Here is a 26,780-nt window from a genome sequence, read left to right as displayed (position 1 = left end):
GCCACAACTCTCTTTTTCACGACACACCTCAAAAGGCACACGTAGAGGCGCAGAAGGGTGGGCTATGAGCCTATGAGGCAAAACAGGAGTTGTGTGTGGGCTATATAGCACAATGCTCAATTGTATCAATATGGGGTTGCGAGAACCACCGACCTCACGCCCATCATGAGGTCCGCGGATCGTGTCGGCGTCCGACGTTTTTCAAGAAATTGACCATTAAAGGAGCAAAGCGCGTGCCTCTCTCCAGTTGAGAATTTTGTCTCGTGAAGCAATGGACGCGCATGATGTTGTTCCGATGGCTTTCAAGATGGGCTTGAGCCCCATTATTGTACAGAGCCACGCCATAAAAGTGGGTGGCCATGAAACACGACAAACACGAGCGCTTGAAAGTTTCATGTATCTGTCCGGGTCAAAGTGGAATTTCGTAGAATGTTTCTCTTGGTCATGTGGGGGCGGGAAGCTAATATGAGGTGGCCCACATATGTGCAAAATAAGCTACCGAGAGTAGGAGAAAATGTCTTTGGCTTAATTTTGTCCCTGGCAAATTGTCAATACGGTTTCCCCTCAGCAAATAAAAATAAAAAGTGTCAATATGATTGTGTTCGTGATTTGAAAAAAAACGGCTGAGCAGCAAGAACACACAAAATTAAAGGGAAAGCGTTCCCGCAAAAAAAAGAGGTAATAGCACTGCATGTCCCTGAACTTGCATGTCAGGTGATGGTTTGGTCCTTGAAGTTGAAAAAGCTGATTATTTCATCCCTCAACTTGTCATGGATGTGCAAGTTTAGTCCTAGGCCAATCCAAACGCGCCAAGTGGAGCCAGGTGGCCTGGGCTGGTCAGCGCTGTGAGTTTTTCAGTTAGCCCCTCCCTTTGTGACGAATCAACCCGCAGTACTACTCGTCCCCCTCGAAGCAAAAAACACCTGAATTTATTTTGTCCCCTCCCCACCCCCAATCATTCATCCACTTGGCTTGGTTGCTGTCTTGCTCGCGCCAACTGCAGGCGCCGGGTGCTGGCTGACGTCAGCAACCATGGCGGCGTCGTCACCGGAGTACACCGGCGGTGTCGTCCCTCCTCCGACCGCGCATCAAGTTCGCCCGCATGGCGTCTTTCCTCCCGACTATGGTGCGTCCTCCTCCTCCTCCTCTCTCTGCTCTGTTCCTCCCCCTCCTCCTCTGGTTTGATCGTCCTCCCGCGTCGTCCGCAGCACCGGCGGATCACCCCCTTTGGATAGCGTTGCGGGTATTTGCGTTGGAATTCTGTGTCTATACAGCTTCCGAAGTTGCGAAGCTGGTTATTGAGGTGGTCGTTGATTTCGGGCTAGGTTTAGGGTGTGAAATTTAGGATTTTGCCAAGAAGCTAGGGTTCTTGTGCAGCAAATGTTCTTTCGGGCACAATGTAGTGCTGTTGTTTAGTAGATACTCAGCAAGTTCTATCTGAATTTATTCAGCTAACTGAATTTAGTCAGTTAACTGAATTTTGCCTGAATTTAGTCAGCTAACTGAATTTAGTCAGTTAACTGAATTTAGTCAGTTAGCTGAATTTGTTGACTGTGGTTGGTTGAGTTTGGTTGAAGATTGTGCTTACCCTGTTCTTGCAAAAAGAATGCATAACTGAATTTCCTCGATGAACTTGCAGCATCCAGCATGCAGTTAACTGAATTTAACTTGCTGCTTGGAGTTAACTTGCAGGTTACACAATTTAGTTATATGAATTTATTAAGTTTAGTTGCAGTTATTTTACTGTTCAGTTACCTACTTAGAGGTTTTTTGAGATGTGATATGTTTTTGCTTACATAATGCACTTTGTTGCTACAGTTTGTGATTCATCAATGGGACAGATTGTGGACCTTTTGGTTCGGCGGGGGCGGAGGTCACACAAAGAGCAGATCGAGGCGAAGCACACGAGCGATTTACCCATGTTCGGGCCGCACGGATGCGTAAAACCCTACTCCTGCTTTGTGGTTTGTATTGATTTCTTGCTCGGGAGCGCGGAGTGCTACAGTACACACCAGCAGCTAGCGAGACCGAGCGTGAGTGTTTTTCGAACCCCCCCTCTACGTTGCACACGGGCCTCCTTTTATATGCTCAAGGGGTCACCAGCAGGTGGCAACGGAGGCAAAGGGCAAAAATGGAAAGGTGCTGCGGTAGGTACAGCTACCTGCTACAGTGTATCATACCTAACCCTGACGGCAGGGGACAAGGACATTGAATGCCCATCTGTGTCGCCTAAACAGTGCAAAAAGGGATCGTCGGGGACGCCACCGCTCGCCACGATGGCGATCTTGTCAGCGCCGCTTGCCACCGCTCACCGCTGGCTACACAGCCTCCTGCCACATTCGCCTGGAAGGGTCCCAGAGCGACACGTTTGTGGATGTGCTGGAGCGCGGGCACAGTGGTGCCTTGCCGCGGTTGTTGTCTTGTCGCGCCCGGGAGCTTGTCGCTCACCGGGCCTTGCCGGGACGTGCGATGCGTAGCGGCAAGTTCCTTGAGATGCCTTGGGTGGCCTTCCCGGCAAGCTCCTCTTGCCGGGGTCTTGAGGTGCTTTGGTTGGCCTTCCCGGCAAGCTCCTCTTGCCGGGGTCTTGTCTCCTTAGCTGGGATACTTTGTTCTTGAATGGCTCCAAAGGAACCACGGAGGACCTTGGCGGTCACCCGGCAAGCCTTGCCGCGGGATGCTGCGACTGCCCGTGCACAAGTTCGGGATACTAGGGTACCCCTACTCTAGTACACCGACAGGAGCCCCCGGGCCTGGGCCATACACGGTGCCGAGCGCTGTTGGGCCAGGCCCAAAACAGGGCACGGGCACACGCGGCCTAGGTTACGCCGTATGTCACTCCGTATCCACCGCGCCCTCCCCGAACGGCACGCGTTGAATGCGGCGTCGTGGGAGAGATCGTGGGTGGTTTCTTTATTTGGAAATGCGGAACGTCCGCCCCCTCCCCCTTTATAAGCAGGGGAAACAGGGGCAGTTCGCCCATTCGCCCGTTGCTGTTCCAATCTCAGAAATCTCCGCCGCTCCCTCGTCTTCCCAAGACCGAAAGAGAGAAGCGCTCCGCCCCCCATCGCCACCAGCTCCACCAACGCCATCGACCTCCTCCACCGCTTCCGCCATGGCTCCAAAAGCTGACAAGGGGAAGGGCGTGAAGTCGACCGAGGCGCAGCGGCTTGCGGCGCTGCGGAAGGAGCGAGCAGTCTTCCCCCCAAGCTTGCCGCGAAGGAGCTGAGGGAGAACTTCTACCTCTTTTGGTCGACGGAGACACGAGCGCACCCGCGCATGAAGGTACTCCCCGCCGCCGCTTGGAAGAAAGCCCCAAATGGATACCCTTTCTTCGCATTGTTCTTCTACTGCGGGCTCTGCCCGCCTTTCTCTGAATTCTTCTGCGACATCATGAATACCTATGGATTCCACCTCCTTGACTTCACCCCCAACGCCGTTCTGACCATGGCAGTTTTCGCACATCTCTGCGAAAACTTTGTCGGAGTCCATCCCAATGTAGCCCTCTTTCGCCACTTCTTCATACCCCGAGTAGAGAGAGGAGAGCCTCTATCCGGCGGAATCTCCTGGATCTCAAGGGCCGGCAAGAAGGAGACTTATCTGGAGGGAGAATTCCGCGGCAAGTGGGAGGAGTGGAGGGCAGACTGGTGTTGGATTGACGAGGAGAACCCGCAGCCATTCACCACCCGGCGCCAAAGATGTCGGGGGACTGATCCACGAACACCTATGGGACCGGCGGGCCCAGTCCCTTTCGGTTCGGCGGGGGCGGAGGTCGCACAAAGAGCAGATCGAGGCGAAGCACACGAGCGATTTACCCAGGTTCGGGCCGCACGGATGCGTAAAACCCTACTCCTGCTTTGTGGTTTGTATTGATTTCTTGCTCGGGAGCGCGGAGTGCTACAGTACACACCAGCAGCTAGCGAGACCGAGCGTGAGTGTTTTTCGAACCCCCCCTCTACGTTGCACACGGGCCTCCTTTTATATGATCAAGGGGTCACCAGCAGGTGGCAACGGAGGCAAAGGGCAAAAATGGAAAGGTGTTGCGGTAGGTACAGCTACCTGCTACAGTGTATCATACCTAACCCTGACGGCAGGGGACAAGGACATTGAATGCCCGTCTGTGTCGCCTAAACAGTGCAAAAAGGGACCGTCGGGGACGCCACCGCTCGCCACGATGGCGATCTTGTCAGCGCCGCTTGCCACCGCTCACCGCTGGCTGCACAGCCTCCTGCCACGTTCGCCTGGAAGGGTCCCAGAACGTTGGTGGATGTGCTGGAGCGCGGGCACAGTGGTGCCTTGCCGCGGCAAGCGCCTTGCCGCGGTTGTTGTCTTGTCGCGCCCGGGAGCTTGTCGCTCACCGGGCCTTGCCGGGACGTGCGACGCGTAGCGGCAAGTTCCTTGAGATGCCTTGGGTGGCCTTCCCGGCAAGCTCCTCTTGCCGGGGTCTTGAGGTGCTTTGGTTGGCCTTCCCGGCAAGCTCCTCTTGCCGGGGTCTTGTCTCCTTAGCTGGGATACTTTGTTCTTGAATGGCTCCAAAGGAACCACGGAGGACCTTGGCGGTCACCCGGCAAGCCTTGCCGCGGGATGCTGCGACTGCCCGTGCACAAGTTCGGGATACTAGGGTACCCCTACTCTAGTACACCGACAGGAGCCCCCGGGCCTGGGCCATACACGGTGCCGAGCGCTGTTGGGCCAGGCCCAAAACAGGGCACGGGCACACGTGGCCTAGGTTACGGCGTATGTCACTCCGTATCCACCGCGCCCTCCCCGAACGGCACGCGTTGAATGCGGCGTCGTGGGAGAGATCGTGGGTGGTTTCTTTATTTGGAAATGCGGAACGTCCGCCCCCTCCCCCTTTATAAGCAGGGGAAACAGGGGCAGTTCGCCCATTCGCCCGTTGCTGTTCCAATCTCAGAAATCTCCGCCGCTCCCTCGTCTTCCCAAAGCCGAAAGAGAGCAGCGCTCCGCCCCCCATCGCCACCAGCTCCACCAACGCCGTCGACCTCCTCCACCGCTTCCGCCATGGCTCCAAAAGCTGACAAGGGGAAGGGCGTGAAGTCGACCGAGGCGCAGCGGCTTGCGGCGCTGCGGAAGGAGCGAGCAGTCTTCCCCCCCCCCCAAGCTTGCCGCGAAGGCGCTGAAGGAGAACTTCTACCTCTTCTGGTTGACGGAGACACGAGCGCACCCGCGCACGAAGGTACTCCCCGCCGCCGCTTGGAAGAAAGCCCCAAATGGATAACCTTTCTTTGCATTGTTCTTCTACTGCGGGCTCTGCCTGCCTTTCTCTGAATTCTTCTGCGACATCATGAATACCTATGGATTCCACCTCCTTGACTTCACCCCCAACGCCGTTCTGACCATGGCAGTTTTCGCACATCTCTGCGAAAACTTTGTCGGAGTCCATCCCAATGTAGCCCTCTTTCGCCACTTCTTCATACCCCGAGTAGAGAGAGGAGAGCCTCTATCCGGTGCAATCGCCTGGATCTCAAGGGCCGGCAAGAAGGAGACTTATCTGGAGGGAGAATTCCGCGGCAAGTGGGAGGAGTGGAGGGCAGACTGGTGCTGGATTGACGAGGAGAACCTGCAGCCATTCACCACCCGGCGCCAAACCCCAGTAGCACGCGGCAGCGATTGGAGTGACGTGGCCCCGGAAGACGACAGGCTGAAGATTGCTGTCACCCGGATCCTACGCCTCAGGCTTGCCGGGCTCACTGTAGGCGCTGTTGGCGCGGATTTCCTTCGCCGCTGCATCGCCCCCTGCAGGAACGGGGGAGGCCCACTTGGGAGTTCAAGAATGCGGCAGACATCATGAGGCTGCGGCCGGGCCTCAACTTCAACTTCACAGTTCTGGAGCTCAACGCGATGCTTCAGGAGCTCTTCAAGTATGACCCCCAACATTCTGAAGTTTTCAGGTTGCCGGGGGGTGTTGTCCCGTTGTGCAACAATTCCGCGGTCGACCGCATCCGTGCAATGATGCCGGAGTGCGACTCGCATGGAATTGTGCCAACTTGGCAGGAGCCTGCAGACGACGTCGTGCAGCAGTTCTTCGATGACTTGGTAGAAGTGGCGATCCGCCCCGACGAGAAGGACAGCCTCACCCGCGACACCACCGATGCGGAGATGGCACTCATCGCCACTAGGCTGGAAGAGGCGGCGGCAGCCGCAGCCGCGGGCGAGTTTGAATTCACTATGGAGGAGGCAGATGCAGCAGAGGCGGGAAGCCGTGCCGAGCGAGGGGAGCCTGCCGGCGAGAAAGAGCTTGCCGGGCAGGGCGCCGGGTCGAGCGAGCCCGCCAAGGACACGAGCGGCTCGTTGGAGATCAACTCGTCTTCCACCTCATCTTCAGACAGCTCGCCGCAAGCAGAGCCTCAATCTCCACCAAGAAGGCGTCTCCGCAAGGCCGGGGATGCAGCGGAGCGGCAAGCGAGCCCACAGCCGCCGCGCCGCGCGACACGCTCCACCGCGGCAAGCACTGTTGCCGCGGGAGCGCCTCACACTGATGCGGTAACTGGAGCGGCGTCCTCTCGGACCACCACTTCTGCTCCTGCCGCTTCTCATGCCGCGGGGTCGTCTCAGACCGCAGCCACTGCTCCCGCCAAGTGGCCAAGGGAAGCTACTCCTCCGCCTCCTCGCGCCGGACGTGAGCCAGACTTCGACTTCTCCGCGTTCAGCTCCGACGAGGAAGAAGAAGAAGAGTAAGACTCCCTTGTTATACTTGCAGTTCTTCAGTCCTTACTGTTGGTCTTGTGTCTCATTTGCTTTCCTCCGAACTTGTTCCTCTTTAAGACTATGGCCCAAAGAGCAGCAAAGAGGGCCAAGGTCCCGGTGATTGTCATTGAGGACGAGCCCACCGCGATGACAGGGGGTGCGCCCGAGACAACCTTGCCGGACCCGGCAACATTTCTCCAGAGCAGCCCCCAGCGTAAGTATATGGTTTGCTTTCCGCTTGTGAGGTGCGCATGGATACTCTGTCTTTGCTGATATTTGATTGCTGATTTGTGTAGGAGCAGAGCAGTCCCACCAGGAGCGCCCGGAGGCCGCCCCCGAAACGCCAAGGGAGAGTCCTCCGGCAAGGGATGGTTATCCGGTAAGGGAGAGGTCTCCGGCGAGGGGAAGTTCTCCGGCAAGGGATAGCACCGGCGGGCCCCCGACGGCGGAGACCACGACTGCAGAACCCGGTGCAGGTACTCCTCTTGCTTCAAAACTTCCCTTGGATTCTTCTTCTCTTGATCTTCTTCTTGTTGAATATTTGCTTGACTCTTCCCCCTTTTCCGGCCGTCAGACCCATCCGCTGCGGAGCAGATGGGGACCGAGGTTGCCGCCGACGAAGGGGCCGGTGCTGACAATCCCGCCGGCACAGAGGCCGCCAAGGCTGCTGCCGCGGCAACTGGCGAGGGGTCTAGCGATCGCACTGACAGCCCTGAGGCCGCAGGAGCGCCAGGCGCTACACCGACCGCCGACCCGTCCGCCGCTGCCGCAGCGCCAGGCTCCGAAGAGCCCCAGCCAGGCGTCTATTTGAAGGCCGGCGACGACGTCTTCATCAACCTTCCCTGGGCATCAAGCTTCAGGGCACCGGTCGAGGGGGAGATCTTCGACGGGGAGGTGCTCGCCTCCGCTGGACTGACGCTGGTCGACGCGCCGAGCAGCAGCAGCAACGAGCCCGAAGAAGAGCGGCTGCTGCGGAAGTTGTTGTCGCTCCACCGCGCGCGGCAAGCCAAACTGGAATCCCGCGAGGCGCTTGTCGCGAAGGCGGGAGCAGACATTGAGAAGCGCGCGGAAGAGCTCGGGGGTTTCCACCGGGAAGCCCTCCGGTCCCTGGCGGAGGAGCGGGAGCAGCTCGCTGAAGCGCAGAAGGCCTTCCTCCTCGAGAAGGCTGAAGTCGAAGAGCGGCAGCGACTTGCCGCTGTGAAGCTAGCCGCGGAGGAGGGCGAGCTGGCGCAGCGGAAGGTCAATCTTGACACCCACGAGGAGGAGCTTGCCGCGCGTGAGGAAAAACTCGACGGAGCCCTCAAACAAGCAGAGGACGCCGCCGCCGCCGCCGCCGAGGCTGCCAAGGAGGAGTTGAAGACGAAGGTGGCGCGGCTGGAGGCCGATCTCTCCGAGAAGGGTAAGGAGCTCAGCGCCGCCAAGAACTATAATGCAGATCTTGTGTTGAAGCTGTCCACTTTGACCAAGACGCTGGACGGCGCCAAGAAGCAGGAGGCGGCCTTGAAGGAGGAAATCAAGGCCGACAAGGCGCTGCTAGAGAGTGTTGCCGCCTCCCAAAACGCCTTCAAGGAGACTGTGGAGCACTGGACAGAAAGTCTTGTGAATGCCGCCACAGACATTGACAGGGAGTTGGCGCAGCTGGGGATGGAAGATCTCGGGTACCCCTCCAACGAGAACCTCCAACCCAGCGCCAAGCTTGTCCTGTTCTTCAAGGGCGTGGCGACGGCCCTTCAGCGGCTCCGGGAGAGGGTCCCAAAGCAGCTGGCCGACGAGTCGCGCAAGATCTGCGCAGGAGCTCTTCAGAAAGTGTTGGTGAAGGTGGCCTTCCGCAATCCGGGCCTCAACCTCACCAACGTCCTCAAGACCCTGCCGCCGGATGCCGATCTGGAGGCGCTCAAGGCCCTTGTCGCACCCATTGTGGACAAGGTGAGCAGGATCAAGAGGATCGAAGGCGATCGCGTAGACTAGGCCACCCATTTCTTCTTTTCTTGTTGCTGTTTGTCATGTTTATGAAAACAATCTATTAGAGCCGCGACAAGCTATCTTTGTAATATAACTTTATTCTGGGTATTGACTGCAATGTTATTCCCTTTACTTGATTCCTCCCTTTGTATGTTTTTGCCCTACGCTTTTAGGGAACTTGCCGGTGCAGGCACCTGAGCCGCGAGCGCTGAGTGCAGGACGTCAGCAGCCTGCTGGCGGTGCCGCTACCGACAAGAAACCTTGTCGCAACTAGTTGCAGCTCACTTAAGTTGTTGAGCGGACTCGAAACAAAGTAAGGGCGCAACTAGCTACGAGTTGGTTCCTCTGCGCACAGGTTTTCCATACAAAGTGCGGTCGTTCAAGGGAGATAACTTAAAATTTAAAAAATCTGATTGCTCAAACTTTGGCAACTTAGCTTTTCTGTTGTTTGCTTCCCGGTAAGGCGAAACTTTCTTGAACGACGCCTGGTCCACACCATTATCTTCTCCTTTCCCCCCCGGCAAACTTGTGGGCGAGGGAACCTTCCTTTTCTTGAGAAAAAAGAAAGAAGAAAAAATAAAGATATGGAGCCTTATGGCTCGTTATTGCTTACCGGGGAGTAAGTGCTGCACAAAGTGTCAGATAATACATGCAAAAAATAGAAAGCATTAAATTGACGAAATGTGTGGAGCACATGAGCTTTACTTATGCACGGGATCTGCGCCCGGCTTTGTACAAAGGATTACATGCAACAGCGGCAAGACTTGTACAAAGGGTGGTTGTCGGAACAGGTTCCGGCAACCGCGCCTTACGGGTAAAACTTACGAAGATGCTCAATGTTCCAGGAGTTGCTCACCGGAATGGCATCTTCGGTCTCAAGGCGGACAGCGCCAGGCCTAGTGACTCGTTTCACCCGGTAAGGGCCTTCCCACTTTGGCGTCAACTTGTTGGAATTCTTGGCGGACTGAACACGCCGAAGAACAAGGTCGCCCTCCTCGAAACTTCTGGCATTAACTTTGCGGCTATGATAGCGGCGCAAAGCTTGCTGGTAGCGAGCAGCTCGCACAGTAGCCTGAAGACGGTCTTCCTCAAGGAGCAGCGCGTCATCTTGTCGCAGCTGCTCTTGCTCGAGCTCATCATAAGCGAGCACTTGAGGTGACCCGTATACGAGTTCCGTGGGAAGAATTGCCTCTGCTCCGTAGACTAGAGCGAAAGGTGTCTGGCCAGTGGCTCGATTTGGCGTCGTCCTGATCGACCAAAGAACCACCGGCAGCTCCTCGATCCAGTTTCTTCCGCACTTGTGCAGCTTGTCGAAAGTTCTGGTCTTGAGCCCGCGCAGCACTTCAGCATTTGCCCTCTCCGCTTGACCGTTGCTTCTCGGGTGAGCAACAGAAGCGAAGCAGACCTTGGCGCCAAGATTTTGGACGTACTGCATGAAGGTGCGGCTCGTGAATTGCGTACCGTTGTCGGTGATTATCCTGTTAGGGATCCCGAAGCGGCAAACAATCGACCTGAAGAACTTGACTGCTGACTGTGCGGTCACCTTCCTCACTGGTTCCACTTCTGGCCATTTTGTAAACTTGTCGATTGCAACGTACAAGTACTCAAAGCCCCCAACTGCTCGGGGAAAGGGGCCGAGGATGTCGAGCCCCCAGACCGAAAATGGCCAGGATAAAGGGATCGTCTGGAGAGCTTGAGCTGGTTGGTGTATCTGCTTGGAATGGAACTGGCACGCTTCACACTTGGTTACTTGTGCAGTTGCATCCTGGAGGGCTGTTGGCCAAAAGAAACCTTGCCGGAATGCTTTGCCGACAAGTGCTCTTGTGCCAATGTGGTGACCACATATGCCTCCATGTATCTCTGCCAACAGCTTTTGTCCATCTTCCCGGTGAATACACTTCAATTTCACACCGTTGAGTCTTCTTCTGTACAGTGTCTTGTCGACAAACTGGTACATACTTGACTGCCGGGCTACTCTTTCCGCTTCTTCTTGCTCTTCGGGAAGTTCTCCTGTCTAAAGGAAACGGACAATCTGCTGTGCCCATGGTTGAGCTTGTGGCTCGACAACAAGGTCTAAAGGCAAATCTGCTGCTGTGGGAACATCCGCTTCTACGGCGAGAACCTGAGCCTCTGCCGGAGCTTGACGTTCCCCGGCAAGCTTGCCGGAGCAAAACTTGTCGGGAGCTTCTGCTTCAACAGAACAAACCCTAGGGCTTGCCGGAGCAGACTACTCCTCAGCGCTCTTGGCGTTGATCTTGGGGACCTTCTTGGCGGCGGCTTCGGGGAGCTCTGCCGGCAAATAGTCACCAGAAATCAACTTCCTCTTCTTGCTCTGTCCAGTTGATGGCGTTACGGACGGCTGAGTCAGCTTGAGCACAAAGATCCCTGGTTCCACAGGTAACTTAAGTGCGGCGCACTTTGAGAGGCCGTCGGCAATGGTGTTCTGAGCTCTTGGAACATGCTCCATCTGTAGGCCTTCAAAGTGCTCTTCTAGCTTTCTCACTTCGTCGACGTAAGCTTCCATCAACGGACTCTGATAGTTCTTGTTTACTTGGCGGACGACAAGCTGTGAGTCACCCCTGACAATGAGCTTCTTGATCCCAAGGTCTGCCGCGATCCTGAGACCGGCAAGCAAGCCTTCATACTCTGCAGTATTGTTTGTTGCTTGCTCCTTGGGAAAGTGCATCTGAACTACGTACTTGAGGTGCTCTCCGGCGGGTGCGACAAGCAGCATGCCAGCGCCTGCGCCTTGCAGCGAAAAGGCACCATCAAAGTACATCAGTCACTCTTTGCTTGCTTCATCGACGGGGATGCTCGTCTCTGGAATTTCTTCATCTGGTGTTGGCGTCCATTCTGCTATGAATTCTGCCAATTCTCTGCTCTGGATAGTTCAAGTGCTCTCAAACTTGAGGCCAAAGCTTGACAGTTCCAGTGCTCACTCAACAATCCTGCCTGTCGCTTCTGGATTCTGTAATATCCTCTTCAGCGGAAAGCGAGTGACAACTGTGATCTCATGTGCTTGGAAGTAATGGCGCAGCTTTCTCGAGGCCATGAGAAGGCCGAAAAACAATTTCTACACGCCAGAATACCTTGACCTAGCCCCCTGCAGAAGGGAACTGACAAAGTAAACTGGACGCTGCACCATCTTCTTTTGTGTTTCTTCGCGCATCTGCGTAGATCCGTCCTTGTCAGGACCAGAGCTTGCTGGGGAAGCCCGTTGCTTGTCGCTGGATGCGCTTGCCGTGGTTGCTGGCTCGTCATCTGCCTCCCTCTCTGCTACTAACGCAGCACTAACCACTTGATTGGTTGCCGCTATATACAGCAGCAACTTCTCTTGTGGCTTAGGTGCGACAAGTATTGGAGGGGAGGACATGTATCTCTTCAAGTCTTGCAGCGCAGCCTCCGCTTCCGGAGTCCATTTCATTGGACCTGCCTTTTTCAATAATTTGAAAAAAGGTAGGGCGCGCTCAGCAGACCTAGAGATAAACCTGCTGAGAGCAGCCACGCAACCGGCAAGTCTTTGCACATCCTTGACGCGCTTTGGTGCTTCAATCTGCTCAATGGCCTTGATCTTGTCGGGATTGGCTTCAATTCCCCGCTGAGACACGAAGAACCCGAGAAGCTTGCCGGAAGGGACTCCAAACACACACTTCTCTGGGTTGAGCTTGAGGCTGATCTTGCGCAGATTTGCAAAGGTCTCGTCTAAATCTTCGATCAGAGTTGCCTTGTCCTTGCTCTTGACCACTATGTCATCCATGTAGGCTTCTACGTTTCTGTGTATTTGTGGCTCAAGGGCGACATGGACTACTCTTGCAAATGTTGAACCAGCATTTTTTAATCTGAAAGGCATCCGTATGAAACAGTACGTGCCACATGGAGTAATAAATGCGGTTTTCTCCTCATCCTCTTCTGCCATGAAGATCTGATGGTATCCTGAATATGCGTCAAGAAATGAAAGCAAATCACATCCGGCTGTGGAGTCAACAATCTGGTCAATGTGCGGCAAAGGAAATGGGTCTTTGGGACAAGCTTTGTTAACATCGGTAAAATCGCGCGACACGCTCCACCGCGGCAAGCACTGTTGCCGCGGGAGCGCCTCACGCTGATGCGGCAACTGGAGCGGGGTCCTCTCGGACCACCGCTTCTGCTCCTGCCGCTTCTCACGCTGCGGGGTCGTCTCAGACCGCAGCCACTGCTCCCACCAAGCGGCCAAGGGAAGCTACTCCTCCGCCTCCTCGCGCCGGACGTGAGCCAGACTTCGACTTCTCCGCGTTCAGCTCCGACGAGGAAGAAGAAGAAGAGTAAGACTCCCTTGTTATACTTGCAGTTCTTCAGTCCTTACTGTTGGTCTTGTGTCTCATTTGCTTTCCTCTGAACTTGTTCCTCTTTAGGACTCTGGCCCAGAGAGCAGCAAAGAGGGCCAAGGTCCCGGTGATTGTCATTGAGGACGAGCCCACCGCGACGACAGGGGGTGCGCCCGAGACAACCTTGCCGGACCCGGCAACATTTCTCCAGAGCAGCCCCCAGCGTAAGTATATGGTTTGCTTTCCGCTTGTGAGGTGCGCATGGATACTCTGTCTTTGCTGATATTTGATTGCTGATTTGTGTAGGAGCAGAGCAGCCCCACCAGGAGCGCCCGGAGGCCTCCCCCGAAACGCCAAGGGAGAGTCCTCCGGCAAGGGATGGTTATCCGGTAAGGGAGAGGTCTCCGGCGAGGGGAAGTTCTCCGGCAAGGGATAGCACCGGCGGCCCCCCGACGGCGGAGACCACGACTGCAGAACCCGGTGCAGGTACTCCTCTTGCTTCAAAACTTCCCTTGGATTCTTCTTCTCTTGATCTTCTTCTTGTTGAATATTTGCTTGACTCTTCCCCCTTTTCCTGCCGTCAGACCCATCCGCTGCGGAGCAGATGGGGACCGAGGTTGCCGCCGACGAAGGGGCCGGTGCTGACAATCCCGCCGGCGCAGAGGCCGCCAAGGCTGCTGCCGCGGCAACTGGCGAGGGGTCTGGCGATCGCACTGATGGCCCTGAGGCCGCAGGAGCGCCAGGCGCTACACCGACCGCCGACCCGTCCGCCGCTGCCGCAGCGCCAGGCTCCGAAGAGCCCCAGCCAGGCGTCTATTTGAAGGACGGCGACGACGTCTTCATCAACCTTCCCTGGGCATCAAGCTCCAGGGCGCCGGTCGAGGGGGAGATCTTCGACGGGGAGGTGCTCGCCTCCGCTGGACTAACGCTGGTCGACGCGCCGAGCAGCAGCAGCAACGAGCCCGAAGAAGAGCGGCTGCTGCGGAAGTTGCTGTCGCTCCACCGCGCGCGGCAAGCCAAACTGGAATCCCGCGAGGCGCTTGTCGCGAAGGCGGGAGCAGACATTGAGAAGCGCGCGGAAGAGCTCGGGGGTTTCCACCGGGAAGCCCTCCGGTCCCTGGCGGAGGAGCGGGAGCAGCTCGCCGAAGCGCAGAAGGCCTTCCTCCTCGAGAAGGCTGAAGTCGAAGAGCGGCAGCGACTTGCCGCTGTGAAGCTAGCCGCGGAGGAGGGCGAGCTGGCGCAGCGGAAGGTCAATCTTGACGCCCACGAGGAGGAGCTTGCCGCGCGTGAGGAAAAACTCGGCGGAGCCCTCAAACAAGCAGAGGACGCCGCCGCCGCCGCCGAGGCCGCCAAGGAGGAGTTGAAGACGAAGGTGGCGCGGCTGGAGGCCGATCTCTCCGAGAAGGGCAAGGAGCTCAGCGCCGCCAAGAACTATAATGCAGATCTTGTGTTGAAGCTGTCCGCTTTGACCAAGACGCTGGACGGCGCCAAGAAGCAGGAGGCGGCCTTGAAGGAGGAAATCAAGGCCGACAAGGCGCTGCTAGAGAGTGTTGCCGCCACCCAAAACGCCTTCAGGGAGACTGTGGAGCACTGGACAGAAAGTCTTGTGAATGCCGCCACAGACATTGACAGGGAGTTGGCGCAGCTGGGGATGGAAGATCTCGGGTACCCCTCCGACGAGAACCTCCAACCCAGCGCCAAGCTTGTCCTGTTCTTCAAGGGCGTGGCGACGGCCCTTCAGCGGCTCCGGGAGAGGGTCCCAAAGCAGCTGGCCGACGAGTCGTGCAAGATCTGCGCAGGAGCTCTTCAGAAAGTGTTGGTGAAGGTGGCCTTCCGCAATCCGGGCCTCAACCTCACCAACGTCCTCAAGACCCTGCCGCCGGATGCCGATCTGGAGGCGCTCAAGGCCCTTGTCGCACCCATTGTGGACAAGGTGAGCGGGATCAAGAGGATCGAAGGCGATCGCGTAGACTAGGCCGCCCATTTCTTCTTTTCTTGTCGCTGTTTGTCATGTTTATGAAAACAATCTATTAGAGCCGCGACAAGCTATCTTTGTAATATAACTTTATTCTGGGTATTGACTGCAATGTTATTCCCTTTACTTGATTCCTCCCTTTGTATGTTTTTGCCCTACGCTTTTAGGGAACTTGCCGGTGCAGGCACCTGAGCCGCGAGCGCTGAGTGCAGGACGTCAGCAGCCTGCTGGCGGTGCCGCTACCGACAAGAAACCTTGTCGCAACTAGTTGCAGCTCACTTAAGTTGTTGAGCGGACTCGAAACAAAGTAAGGGCGCAACTAGCTACGAGTTGGTTCCTCTGCGCACAGGTTTTCCATACAAAGTGCGGTCGTTCAAGGGAGATAACTTAAAATTTAAAAAATCTGATTGCTCAAACTTTGGCAACTTAGCTTTTCTGTTGTTTGCTTCCCGGTAAGGCGAAACTTTCTTGAACGACGCCTGGTCCACACCATTATCTTCTCCTTTCCCCCCCGGCAAACTTGTGGGCGAGGGAACCTTCCTTTTCTTGAGAAAAAAGAAAGAAGAAAAAATAAAGATATGGAGCCTTATGGCTCGTTATTGCTTACCGGGGAGTAAGTGCTGCACAAAGTGTCAGATAATACATGCAAAAAATAGAAAGCATTAAATTGACGAAATGTGTGGAGCACATGAGCTTTACTTATGCACGGGATCTGCGCCCGGCTTTGTACAAAGGATTACATGCAACAGCGGCAAGACTTGTACAAAGGGTGGTTGTCGGAACAGGTTCCGGCAACCGCGCCTTACGGGTAAAACTTACGAAGATGCTCAATGTTCCAGGAGTTGCTCACCGGAATGGCATCTTCGGTCTCAAGGCGGACAGCGCCAGGCCTAGTGACTCGTTTCACCCGGTAAGGGCCTTCCCACTTTGGCGTCAACTTGTTGGAATTCTTGGCGGACTGAACACGCCGAAGAACAAGGTCGCCCTCCTCGAAACTTCTGGCATTAACTTTGCGGCTATGATAGCGGCGCAAAGCTTGCTGGTAGCGAGCAGCTCGCACAGTAGCCTGAAGACGGTCTTCCTCAAGGAGCAGCGCGTCATCTTGTCGCAGCTGCTCTTGCTCGAGCTCATCATAAGCGAGCACTCGAGGTGACCCGTATACGAGTTCCGTGGGAAGAACTGCCTCTGCTCCGTAGACTAGAGCGAAAGGTGTCTGGCCAGTGGCTCGATTTGGCGTCGTCCTGATCGACCAAAGAACCACCGGCAGCTCCTCGATCCAGTTTCTTCCGCACTTGTGCAGCTTGTCGAAAGTTCTGGTCTTGAGCCCGCGCAGCACTTCAGCATTTGCCCTCTCCGCTTGACCGTTGCTTCTCGGGTGAGCAACAGAAGCGAAACAGACCTTGGCGCCAAGATCTTGGACGTACTGCATGAAGGTGCGGCTCGTGAATTGCGTACCGTTGTCGGTGATTATCCTGTTAGGGATCCCGAAGCGGCAAACAATCGACCTGAAGAACTTGACTGCTGACTGTGCGGTCACCTTCCTCACTGGTTCCACTTCCGGCCACTTTGTGAACTTGTCGATTGCAACGTACAAGTACTCAAAGCCCCCGACTGCTCGGGGAAAGGGGCCGAGGATGTCGAGCCCCCAGACCGAAAATGGCCAGGATAAAGGGATCGTCTGGAGAGCTTGAGCTGGTTGGTGTATCTGCTTGGAATGGAACTGGCACGCTTCACACTTGGTTACTTGTGCAGTTGCATCCTGGAGGGCTGTTGGCCAAAAGAAACGTTGCCGGAATGCTTTGCCGACAAGTGCTCTTGCGCCAATGTGGTGACCACATATGCCTCCATGTATCTCTGCCAACAGCTTTCGTCCATCTTCCCGGTGAATACACTTCAATTTCACACCGTTGAGTCTTCTTCTGTACAGTGTCTTGTCGACAAACTGGTACATACTTGACTGCCGGGCTACTCTTTCCGCTTCTTCTTGCTCTTCGGGAAGTTCTCCTGTCTGAAGGAAACGGACAATCTGCTGTGCCCATGCTGGAGCTTGTGGCTCGACAACAAGGTCTAAAGGCAAATCTGCTGCTGAGGGAACATCCGCTTCTATGGCGAGAACCTGAGCCTCTGCCGGAGCTTGATGTTCCCCGGCAAGCTTGCCGGAGCAAAACTTGTCGGGAGCTTCTGCTTCAATGGAACAAACCCCAGGGCTTGCCGGAGCAGACTGCTCCTCAGCGCTCTTGGCGTTGATCTTGGGGACCTTCTTGGCGGCGGCTTCGGGGAGCTCTGCCGGCAAATAGTCACCAGAAATCAACTTCCTCTTCTTGCTCTATCCAGTTGATGGCGTTACGGACGACTGAGTCAGCTTGAGCACAAAGATCCCTGGTTCCACAGGTAACTTAAGTGCGGCGCACTTTGAGAGGTCGTCGGCAATGGCGTTCTGAGCTCTTGGAACATGCTCCATCTGTAGGCCTTCAAAGTGCTCTTCTAGCTTTCTCACTTCGTCGACGTAAGCTTCCATCAACGGACTCTGATAGTTCTTGTTTACTTGGCGGACGACAAGCTGTGAGTCACCCCTGACAATGAGCTTCTTGATCCCAAGGTCTGCCGCGATCCTGAGACCGGCAAGCAAGCCTTCATACTCCGCAGTATTGTTTGTTGCTTGCTCCTTGGGAAAGTGCATCTGGACTACGTACTTGAGGTGCTCTCCGGCGGGTGCGACAAGCAGCACGCCAGCGCCGGCGCCTTGCAGCGAAAAGGCACCATCAAAGTAAATCGGTCACTCTTTGCTTGCTTCATCGACGGGGATGCTCGTCTCTGGAATTTCTTCATCTGGTGTTGGCGTCCATTCTGCTATGAATTCTGCCAATGCTCTGCTCTGGATAGTTGAAGTGCTCTCAAACTTGAGGCCAAAGCTTGACAGTTCCAGTGCCCACTCAACAATCCTGCCTGTCGCTTCTGGATTCTGTAATATCCTCTTCAGCGGAAAGCGAGTGACAACTGTGATCTCATGTGCTTGGAAGTAATGGCGCAGCTTTCTCAAGGCCATGAGAAGGCCGAAAAGCAATTTCTGCACGCCAGAATACCTTGACCTAGCCCCCTGCAGAAGGGAATTGACAAAGTAAACTGGACGCTGCACCATCTTCTTTTGTGTTTCTTCGCGCATCTGCGTAGATCCGTCCTTGTCAGGACCAGAGCTTGCTGGGGAAGCCCGTTGCTTGTCGCTGGATGCGCTTGCCGTGGTTGCTGGCTCGTCATCTGCCTCCCTCTCTGCTACTAACGCAGCACTAACCACTTGATTGGTTGCCGCTATATACAGCAGCAACTTCTCTTGTGGCTTAGGTGCGACAAGTATTGGAGGGGAGGACATGTATCTCTTCAAGTCTTGCAGCGCAGCCTCCGCTTCCGGAGTCCATTTCATTGGACCTGCCTTTTTCAATAATTTGAAAAAAGGCAGGGCGCGCTCAGCAGACCTAGAGATAAACCTGCTGAGAGCAGCCATGCAACCGGCAAGTCTTTGCACATCCTTGACGCGCTTTGGTGCTTCAATCTGCTCAATGGCCTTGATCTTGTCGGGATTGGCTTCAATTCCCCGCTGAGACACGAAGAACCCGAGAAGCTTGCCGGAAGGGACTCCAAACACACACTTCTCTGGGTTGAGCTTGAGGCTGATCTTGCGCAGATTTGCAAAGGTCTCGTCTAAATCTTCGATCAGAGTTGCCTTGTCCTTGCTCTTGACCACTATGTCATCCATGTAGGCTTCTACGTTTCTGTGTATTTGTGGCTCAAGGGCGACATGGACTACTCTTGCAAATGTTGAACCAGCATTTTTTAATCTGAAAGGCATCCGTATGAAACAGTACGTGCCACATGGAGTAATAAATGCGGTTTTCTCCTCATCCTCTTCTGCCATGAAGATCTGATGGTATCCTGAATATGCGTCAAGAAATGAAAGCAAATCACATCCGGCTGTGGAGTCAACAATCTGGTCAATGCGCGGCAAAGGAAATGGGTCTTTGGGACAAGCTTTGTTAACATCGGTAAAATCGATACAAAGTCTCCATTTCCCGTTTGCCTTGCGCACGACCACAGGATTGGCCAACCACGTAGGATGGAGCACTCCTCTGACAAGGCCTGCTGCTTCCAACTTCTTGATCTCTTCTGCAATGAATTCTTGGCGCTCCACTGCCTGCTTCCTGACCTTCTGCTTGACGGGCCGCGCATGAGGACAAACGGCAAGATGGTGCTCAATTACTTTCCTGGGAACACCGGGGATGTCAGACGGTTGCCACGCAAACACGTCGACATTCGCCCACAGGAAAGCAATGAGCTCACTTTCCTATTTAGGGTCGAGAGTGGCACTGATGGTGAAGGTACCACCAGTGCCGTCCTCCTTGGCGGACACCTTCTTCGTCTCTGGCGGAGCTGCCATTGTCTTCTTACACTTGCCGGCGGAGCTCGATGGTGTGTCCTCGACGGCAGCGCAGCACTCCGAAGAGGTGCGCTTGCCATTCTTTACACTGGAACTTGAGCATGGTGGGCTTTTCTGTGGACCAAGAAATAACATGGAGTATTATAATCCTTCTGTGGAGGTGCTTGACTATGTTGATGCTGGCACATTCTCATATTCAGCTATTGAAGAGCACTTGCTATGGTTGGGATATCCTGTGGCTGAGCACATAATTTATTGGTGCATGCCTGGCAAAACAATTTCAGATGGTATGTTGAGAACTAGAAGTGATGAGGATGTGCAACACATGATCAGAGCTAGTAGTCAGCATAAGGTGCTTGTAATAATGGTTGACCATGCAGATTCCATTAGTAATTGTAGGGAAGATTTGGTATTGACAGTGCCAATAATTCAGAGTTCTGTCATAATGGCCAGGTTAAATGTTGTTGCAGCCAGTGCAGCATCTTCTCACAGCCTCATTTCAGTCTATGTTGAAGATCCCATTTCAGAGGTGTCAGCAAATAACATAGAAGCAGACAACTTGGTTGCTAATGGAACAGAAACAGAGACTTTGCTAACTGATGGTGCAGCAACAGATAACTTGCTGATAGAGGGTGGAGCAACAGATAATGTGTTGTATGATGCTGCAGAGGATGCAGTGCTCTCTAATTCAGAGTTCAGTGATAGTGATTATGACATAGATGATGATTTATATGAAGACAACATTGATTTTGATGTTGATGAAGAAGCTGAGCAAGTTGAGGAAGAGGTGGAGCCAGACTATTTACTTGAGGATGAAGATCTAAACCTCTCTGTTGAAGAGCAAGAGCAAGTAAAATAGAAGTTCAAAGCTTTCAATTCCAAGGTGGACATGAAATCCCCTATATTTAAATTAGGGATGGTATTTTCTGATGTGGTTGAGCTGAGAAAAGCTCTTACTGCTTATTCTATAAGGAACAGAGTGCAAATCAAGAAGTTGAAGAATGATAAGATGAGATTAGAGGTTGTTTGTCAGAGAGGTTGCCCATGGCTGCTTAAAGCTAGCAAGGACAACAGGACTGGAGGATTTGTCATCAAGGCCTACTTTGGAGAGCATATCTGTCAAAAAAAGTGGAAGTTGAAGGATTTGACAGCCAAGTTTCTGTGCCGGTTTTTCTTGGATGAGTTCAGAGATGACCAGAAGATGTCACTTGCAACATTTTCAAGGAAAATTACTAAGGAATTCAATGTTACTCCTAATAGATGGAAGCTTGCTAGGGCTAGAAAGCAAGCACTTAATGAGATTCATGGTGATGAGGAAGAGCAATTCAGTAGGCTTTGGGACTATGGACAAGAATTAAGGACCAAAAACCATGGGTCTACATTTATGCTCACAACTTCACTCGTGAAAGATACAAAATTTCCATTGGGCAGAAAATGTTTGAAAACATTGTACTGGTCATATGATGCATGTAAGAGAGGGTGGCTAAAGGGCTGCAGGCCAATCATCTTCATTGATGGTTGTCACATGAAAACAAGGTTCAAAGGAGTGCTACTTAGTGTTGTTGGTATTGATCCCAATGACTGCATATTCCCAATAGCAATGGGATGGGTGGAAGTTGAATGCACAGGTTCATGGGAGTGGTTTCTGACCACTCTCAAAGATGATCTCAACATCACTAACACTGCTCCTTTCACAATCATGAGTGACAAACAGAAAGGTTTAATAAATGCAGTGCACAAAGTTTGGCCAGATTCAGAACACAGGTTTTGTGTCAGGCATGTTTACTAGAATTTTAATGAGAAGCACAAAGGAGAGGTACTTAAGCAAGCCTTGTGGGCAATTGCAAGATCACCAAACAAAGTGAAGTGGAGAGAAAACTGTCAAAAAATGGATGACCACAGTTCAGCTGCTTTCCACTGGACTGAAAGACTAGAGTGGAAAACTTGGTGCAAAGCATTCTTCAGTGAATTCCCCAAATGTGACATACTGCTCAACAATAACTATGAGGTTTTTAACATGTAGTTTGGTGGTCAATTTCCTAAGTTGTTTTGATTTTAACATATAGCCCATCTGTACTGCTAATTATCATATCATACTAACCTATTATCTTCCTATCTGTATGCAGCTACATTCTTGAGGGCAGAGAGATGGCAGTGCTCAGCATGCTTGAGTACATTTTCTATAAGATGATGAACATGATTGTTAGCAAACAAAGAGAAGCTATTGAAAAGTGGACAGGCCAGAGAATATGTCCCAAGATCAAGAAGTTAGATAAGAACACAGAGTTTGCTGCTAACTGCCATGTAACAGAAGCTGGCCAGCAAATCTTCAGAGTTCAGTCTGGTAACAATAGCTACACTATGGACCTCTGCTTGCACACTTGTGATTGCAGGAGATGGCAGTTATCTGGAGTACCATGTGGCCATTGCATAGCATGTTGCAGGGAGGAGAGAATTGACCCAGAGACACTGGTTCATGACTGCTATACTGTTCAGACATATCTCAAAGCTTATGGATACACTCTTGTCCCTCTTCCAGACCCTAAGGAGTGGGAGAAACAGAATGGCTATAAGGTGTATCCACCAGTGTTCACCAAACAGTTGGGTAGACCCAAGAAAAACAGGAAGAAGACACCAGAGGAGAAGATCAAGAATGGTGTTAGGGTTTTGAACAAAAAAGGTGTTACAATGCACCGCTCTATTTGTGGGAGAGCTGATCACAACAGAAAGGGGCATTACAGATGGCAGGAGGCTCTCTTTGAAGAAGAGGTGGAGGTTGTTGATGAGAACTATGATGACCCAACATTTCCTCAGGTGCATGCATTTTACTACAATTTACTGCATGTCACTGCATTTCACTACATTTTACTGAATTTTACTGAATTTGTTGTACTTATTTGAATTTGTGCATAACATCTTCCCTAACCAGCCAGATCCTTTATTGGATCCAATTGACACACCATTCAGTATGGTCTACAACATGACTCAGAGAGAGCTTGCAAGAAGAGCTCCTTAGAGGGTTCATGGGCCACTGCCTGAGCAATCTGCATTTGTTGTTGCTGCTGGTGATGCAACACCTCAGCCAAGGGTTACTACAGAAATGAACATAGGTAGATAGACAAGGGCAACCACAGTAGCTGACAGAGGAGAAGGATCTGGTAGGGGAGAGGAAGAAAAAGACAAAGAAATCCAGATGCAGGGAGAGGAGCAACTACAGAAAGAGGAAGAGGGTCAAATTCAGTTGCAGGCAGAGGAAGAGGAGGAAATTCAGTTGCAAGCAGAGGAAGAGGAGCAAATGCAAATGCAGGTAGAGGAATAGCAGCAAATGCAAATGCAGGGAGGGGAGAAGTTCCATCTGGGAGAGGAGAAGCAGCAAATGCAAATCCATATGCTTGGACATGAGGATCAATGCCATTTGCAGGGAGAGGAGGAGCAATGCCATTTGCAGGGAGAGGAGGAGCAATGCCATTTGCAGGGAGAGGAGGAGCAACAAATGTTCCATATGCAGGATGGAGATGGCTGTTGTTTGGAGATCAGAGGACAATTCCTGATCTCAATGCACCTGCTGATGATTTCATGGCACCACATCAGTGATTTGGTGACAGTTATTGTCTGCCATTCTTTTTTGTTAAGGCCTACAGTAATTTTATATTATGGACATGCCTTTTTGATAGGCAAACAGTGGCTTATATTGCCTAATTTTTGATGGCAAACAGTGGCTCACAATGGCATTCATTGCCCTTTTTGTAACTTAATTTGATGATGCATTTCAGTGATGTAGTTTAAGTTGGAATTTACATGGATGCAGTGTTAGTGATTCTGAAGATGCGGTTAACTTAGTGAACTGAAGATGCAGTTAACTTAGTTAACTTAGTGAACTGAATTTTCCTGATTTTTGTTGTGCTAACTGAAATGAACATTGCTGCTTTGAACTGAAATGAACATTGCTATTTTTATGTGAAAAAAGGTTTTAAAAAATATCTTCAAAAAGAGGTGCTGGGTTAACAAAATCATGATATGTTTTGGAGTGAATACTGCTGTTGTGAACTAAAAATAATTTTCCCAAAAAATGTTTGTCCTAGGGATCGAGCCTAGGACCCTTTGTGTGATAGGCTAAGCTCTATGCCAGTGCGCTAGTACTAGTGATCTGCTAGATACTAATTGCCACGTTTATTATACTGAGATAAACTGTACATGCTGGTCAGAGCGGTGCCGTTCGCTCTTCCATTCCTATTAAGAGGCCACCACCCACCACCCACCGCCCCCACTCACCACTACCGTTTCACGACGCCTCGGGCTCTACGCTCCCCACCTCCCACTCCACCTGAGAAGAAAACCCTCGCCGGCTATCTCGACATCGCCGCTGACGCCATGGACAGCCACCCTACATGGCAGAGGATGGTCGACGAGCTGGCAGGAGACGACCAGGTCGCGCGTGCGGAGCTCCAGGAGATAGGCCGGTGGTTCCCCAGCATCAACATGCTTAGGGACCACGCATGGGGCCTCATCGACCAGATGACCGACGACGAGAAGAGGCGCGCTCTCGTGGACGGCCCAGGTACGCCTCCGGCAAACATCTTCCGCTTCGCAATGGCGGAGATGCGCTCCAACGACCCGAGGCAGCGCTGGCGTTGGTGGATGTACAGGTCCGCCACCACGCAGCAGCCGCAGCCGGATCCGACGCGCATGTGGTCGAGGATGCAGCGCGTCCACGATGTGGTTCTGGCCCTGCCTGCGTCGGTGCCCCTCGTGCACGTCGACGACGACATCTCTCTATCGTCCGACTCGGAGTACTGCAAGGTGGACTCCGACAATGACTCGGGCTACAGAGGGGATTCTGACTCCTCTGCGTCGTATGCCTCGTCTGGCGATGAGGAGGTGTCCGTCATTGTCCTGTCGGACGACGAGGAAGAGGAGGAAGAGGACGAGATCCAGATGATGGCGCCAGTCCACAACGCCAATGAGGGCGACAGAGACCTCCCAATTGACGTGGAGGTGCTCCCAGATGTGCCTGACATCGTCAAGCAGGAGGTGATGGATGAGGCAGAAGAGGAGAAGGAGAAGCCGGAGAAGACGAAGAAAAGGCCATTTGCAGGGGAGGTGCACCGCTCGGAGCGCCTGAAGCACCTGAAGAACTGAAGATGATGGACAAGAAGATGATGCAGTAGTTAGGTATGCTAACTAGCAAGAAAATTCAGCATATAAGTTAGTGATATTTTGGTTAGGTTATGTTAGGTGTGCTCTATATATGCAGAGCACATAAGTTAATTGTAATGTTGCACTTCTGCTATATTGTCTGAACTATCCTGCAATGTTTAGGACATCTGCATGCTATCTATATAGTTAATCTGCTTTGCTATGCCTATCTTGTTATCATGCTTTGATTTGCTGGTGCTGCTGCTGTTTACAAATGCTCTGTTATAATGTGGTCTGTAGCTACAACTTTGCAAAGAAAGAATGCAATAGTTATGTAGGGCATTTTGCTGCTGCTGCTGTTGCTTTGCAATGCTGCTGCTGCTGTTGCTTTGCAATTCTAACTGAATATAACTCATTTAAATTCAGTTAACCGAAGATTCAGTTAACTGAAATTGTGGTTAACTGAACATATCTGATTTAAATTCAGTTAACTGAAGATATAGATGACTGTAGTTAACTAAAGATTTCTCATTAAAATTCACTTAAGTTGTGATCTTCAGATAACTGAATTTGTAGTTAACTAAAGATTTCTCATTAAAATTCAGTTAAGTTGTGATCTTTAGATAACTGAATTTGTAGTTAACTAAATATTTCTCATTAAAATTTAGTTAAGTTGTGATCTTCAGATAACTCAATTTGTAGTTAACTAAAGATTTCTCATTAAAATTCAGTTAACTAAATTCTTTAGATAACTGAATTTGTAGTTAACTGAAGATTGCTCATTTAAATCCAGTTAACTGAATCTTCAGATAACTCAATTTGTGTTTAACTGAAGATATATCATTTACATTCAGTTAACTGAATCTTCAAATAACTGAACTTTAGTTAACTACAAACTAAGTTAATTGACACTGTAAAAATTGCACTTATCTGGAGACATTCAGATAACTAGTAACAATAAAAGCTGTCATACAGATTTAGTTAACTAAAAGCACTCATACAAATTCAGTGCATTACATAATACTGGCATTAAACCAACAAAACCAATACAACTAATTAATAGATCTTCTTGAATGAATTACTCAAATTCATCTAAGATCTCCTTCACCCTCCTTATCTTGCTCTTGGTCTCCTCCTTGTGCCTGAATAGATCACCAATCATGTACTCTAGTTTCTTCTTCTCCTTCTTCAACTCATCCCTCTGTGACACCATTTTGTCCATTTGTTCCTTCATTTTCTCCACCTCTTCCTTCAGTTTCTCCATCTCTTCCTTCATTTTGTCCATCTGTTGCTGCATCTCATCCCTCTCTTTCTCTGCCTTAGCCCTCACAAACTGATGAATGCTAGTGGTAGATTTATCAAACAGCTTCTTCTTCTCAAGCTCTTGCTGTAGGTCAGAAAGAGCAAGTCTTGCATTGCCCAATTCTGTAATTGCCTGCTCCTTGTCAGCCACCATCTTAGCAAAATCAACTTTAAAAAACCTCAGATCTTTTTCCATCTTTTCTTTCTCTTTCACAACCCTAAAATTTTCTTCAGCATTAACTACATTTTCCCTGAGCCTTAGCTTGTTCTCATCTTCATACATGCCCCAAACCCTGGCTAAACTCATCTTCAGAGTGGCAGGCCATTCAGGGTCAATCCACTCCACAAAGTTGCATTCATCCTATCAAATAAGATAGAAAACAACTTTAGATTAATGAAAAAGCTTGGGTTCAGTTAAATTCATAAACAAGATGCTGTTAAGTTCAATTAAGTCCAGTTAGGGTTAAGTTCATTTAAGTTCATTTAAGTTCAGTTAGTTCATTTCAAATTCAGTAAAAAATCAAAAACAAGATGCTGTTAACTGAAAAATTAAGTTCACTTCACAAACATGATGCTATGCCACACTCTTATACAGATCACGGTAAGATGAAACATTCCAAGTGTGTATTTAAATATAGATCTACTACCTTTTGTGCACAAGCAAGATACCTCCTTCCACTATCAACTAATTCAAAGGACACAAACTTCTCACAGACATATTGGTGTTCACATCTAGCTGCAAGATCTGAAGCAATGCCTATCCACTCAGAGCAGAAAATGACGGCAGGAGCAGGAGCCTACAACACATTCCAGTCAACAAAATCCCCAATTCTTGCCCTAACCCTATAACTGCCAGAGGATAGTGACGAACTAACCTCACTTGTCACAGAGTAGCCGTCGGACGACGAGCTGGATCCTTCACTCCAAGATACCATGGCGGTGAGCTGGTGTCGGCAGCGGGCTGGAC

General features: G+C 51.8%; 1 protein-coding gene and 1 pseudogene across 1 annotated transcript; one reads left to right on the top strand and one right to left on the bottom strand.

Annotated features, from left to right (window-relative positions):
• Positions 1-1,032: 1,032 nt before the first annotated feature.
• Positions 1,033-22,391, top strand: LOC147987609 (uncharacterized; annotated as a pseudogene).
• A 3,198-nt stretch (positions 22,392-25,589) lies between these two features.
• Positions 25,590-26,748, bottom strand: LOC147987608 (uncharacterized). Its single transcript, XM_087540382.1, has 4 exons — positions 26,689-26,748; positions 26,461-26,610; positions 25,755-26,174; positions 25,590-25,712 (listed from the first exon to the last, which is right to left on the bottom strand). The coding sequence occupies exons 1-4, from the start codon at positions 26,746-26,748 to the stop codon at positions 25,590-25,592; spliced, it is 753 nt and encodes a 250-aa protein (XP_087396508.1).
• Positions 26,749-26,780: the final 32 nt, after the last annotated feature.

The sequence above is a fragment of the Triticum urartu genome, chromosome 2A (genome assembly GCF_056163025.1).
Source record: "Triticum urartu cultivar PI428250 chromosome 2A, HENAU_Tu73, whole genome shotgun sequence".
NCBI lineage: Eukaryota > Viridiplantae > Streptophyta > Magnoliopsida > Poales > Poaceae > Triticum > Triticum urartu.
Note: the sequence above shows the minus strand (reverse complement) of the source record. Positions and strands in the feature narration are given on the sequence as shown.

Coding starts and splice junctions, on each gene's coding strand:
- LOC147987608 (XM_087540382.1), bottom strand. CDS start 26,748: ATGGTATCTTGGAGTGAAGGATCCAGCTCGTCGTCCGACGGCTACTCT. Junction 26,175..26,460: donor ATCTTGCTTGTGCACAAAAG/GTAGTAGATCTA, acceptor CTTATTTGATAG/GATGAATGCAACTTTGTGGA. Junction 25,713..25,754: donor TGGAGAAACTGAAGGAAGAG/GTGGAGAAAATG, acceptor ATGGTGTCACAG/AGGGATGAGTTGAAGAAGGA.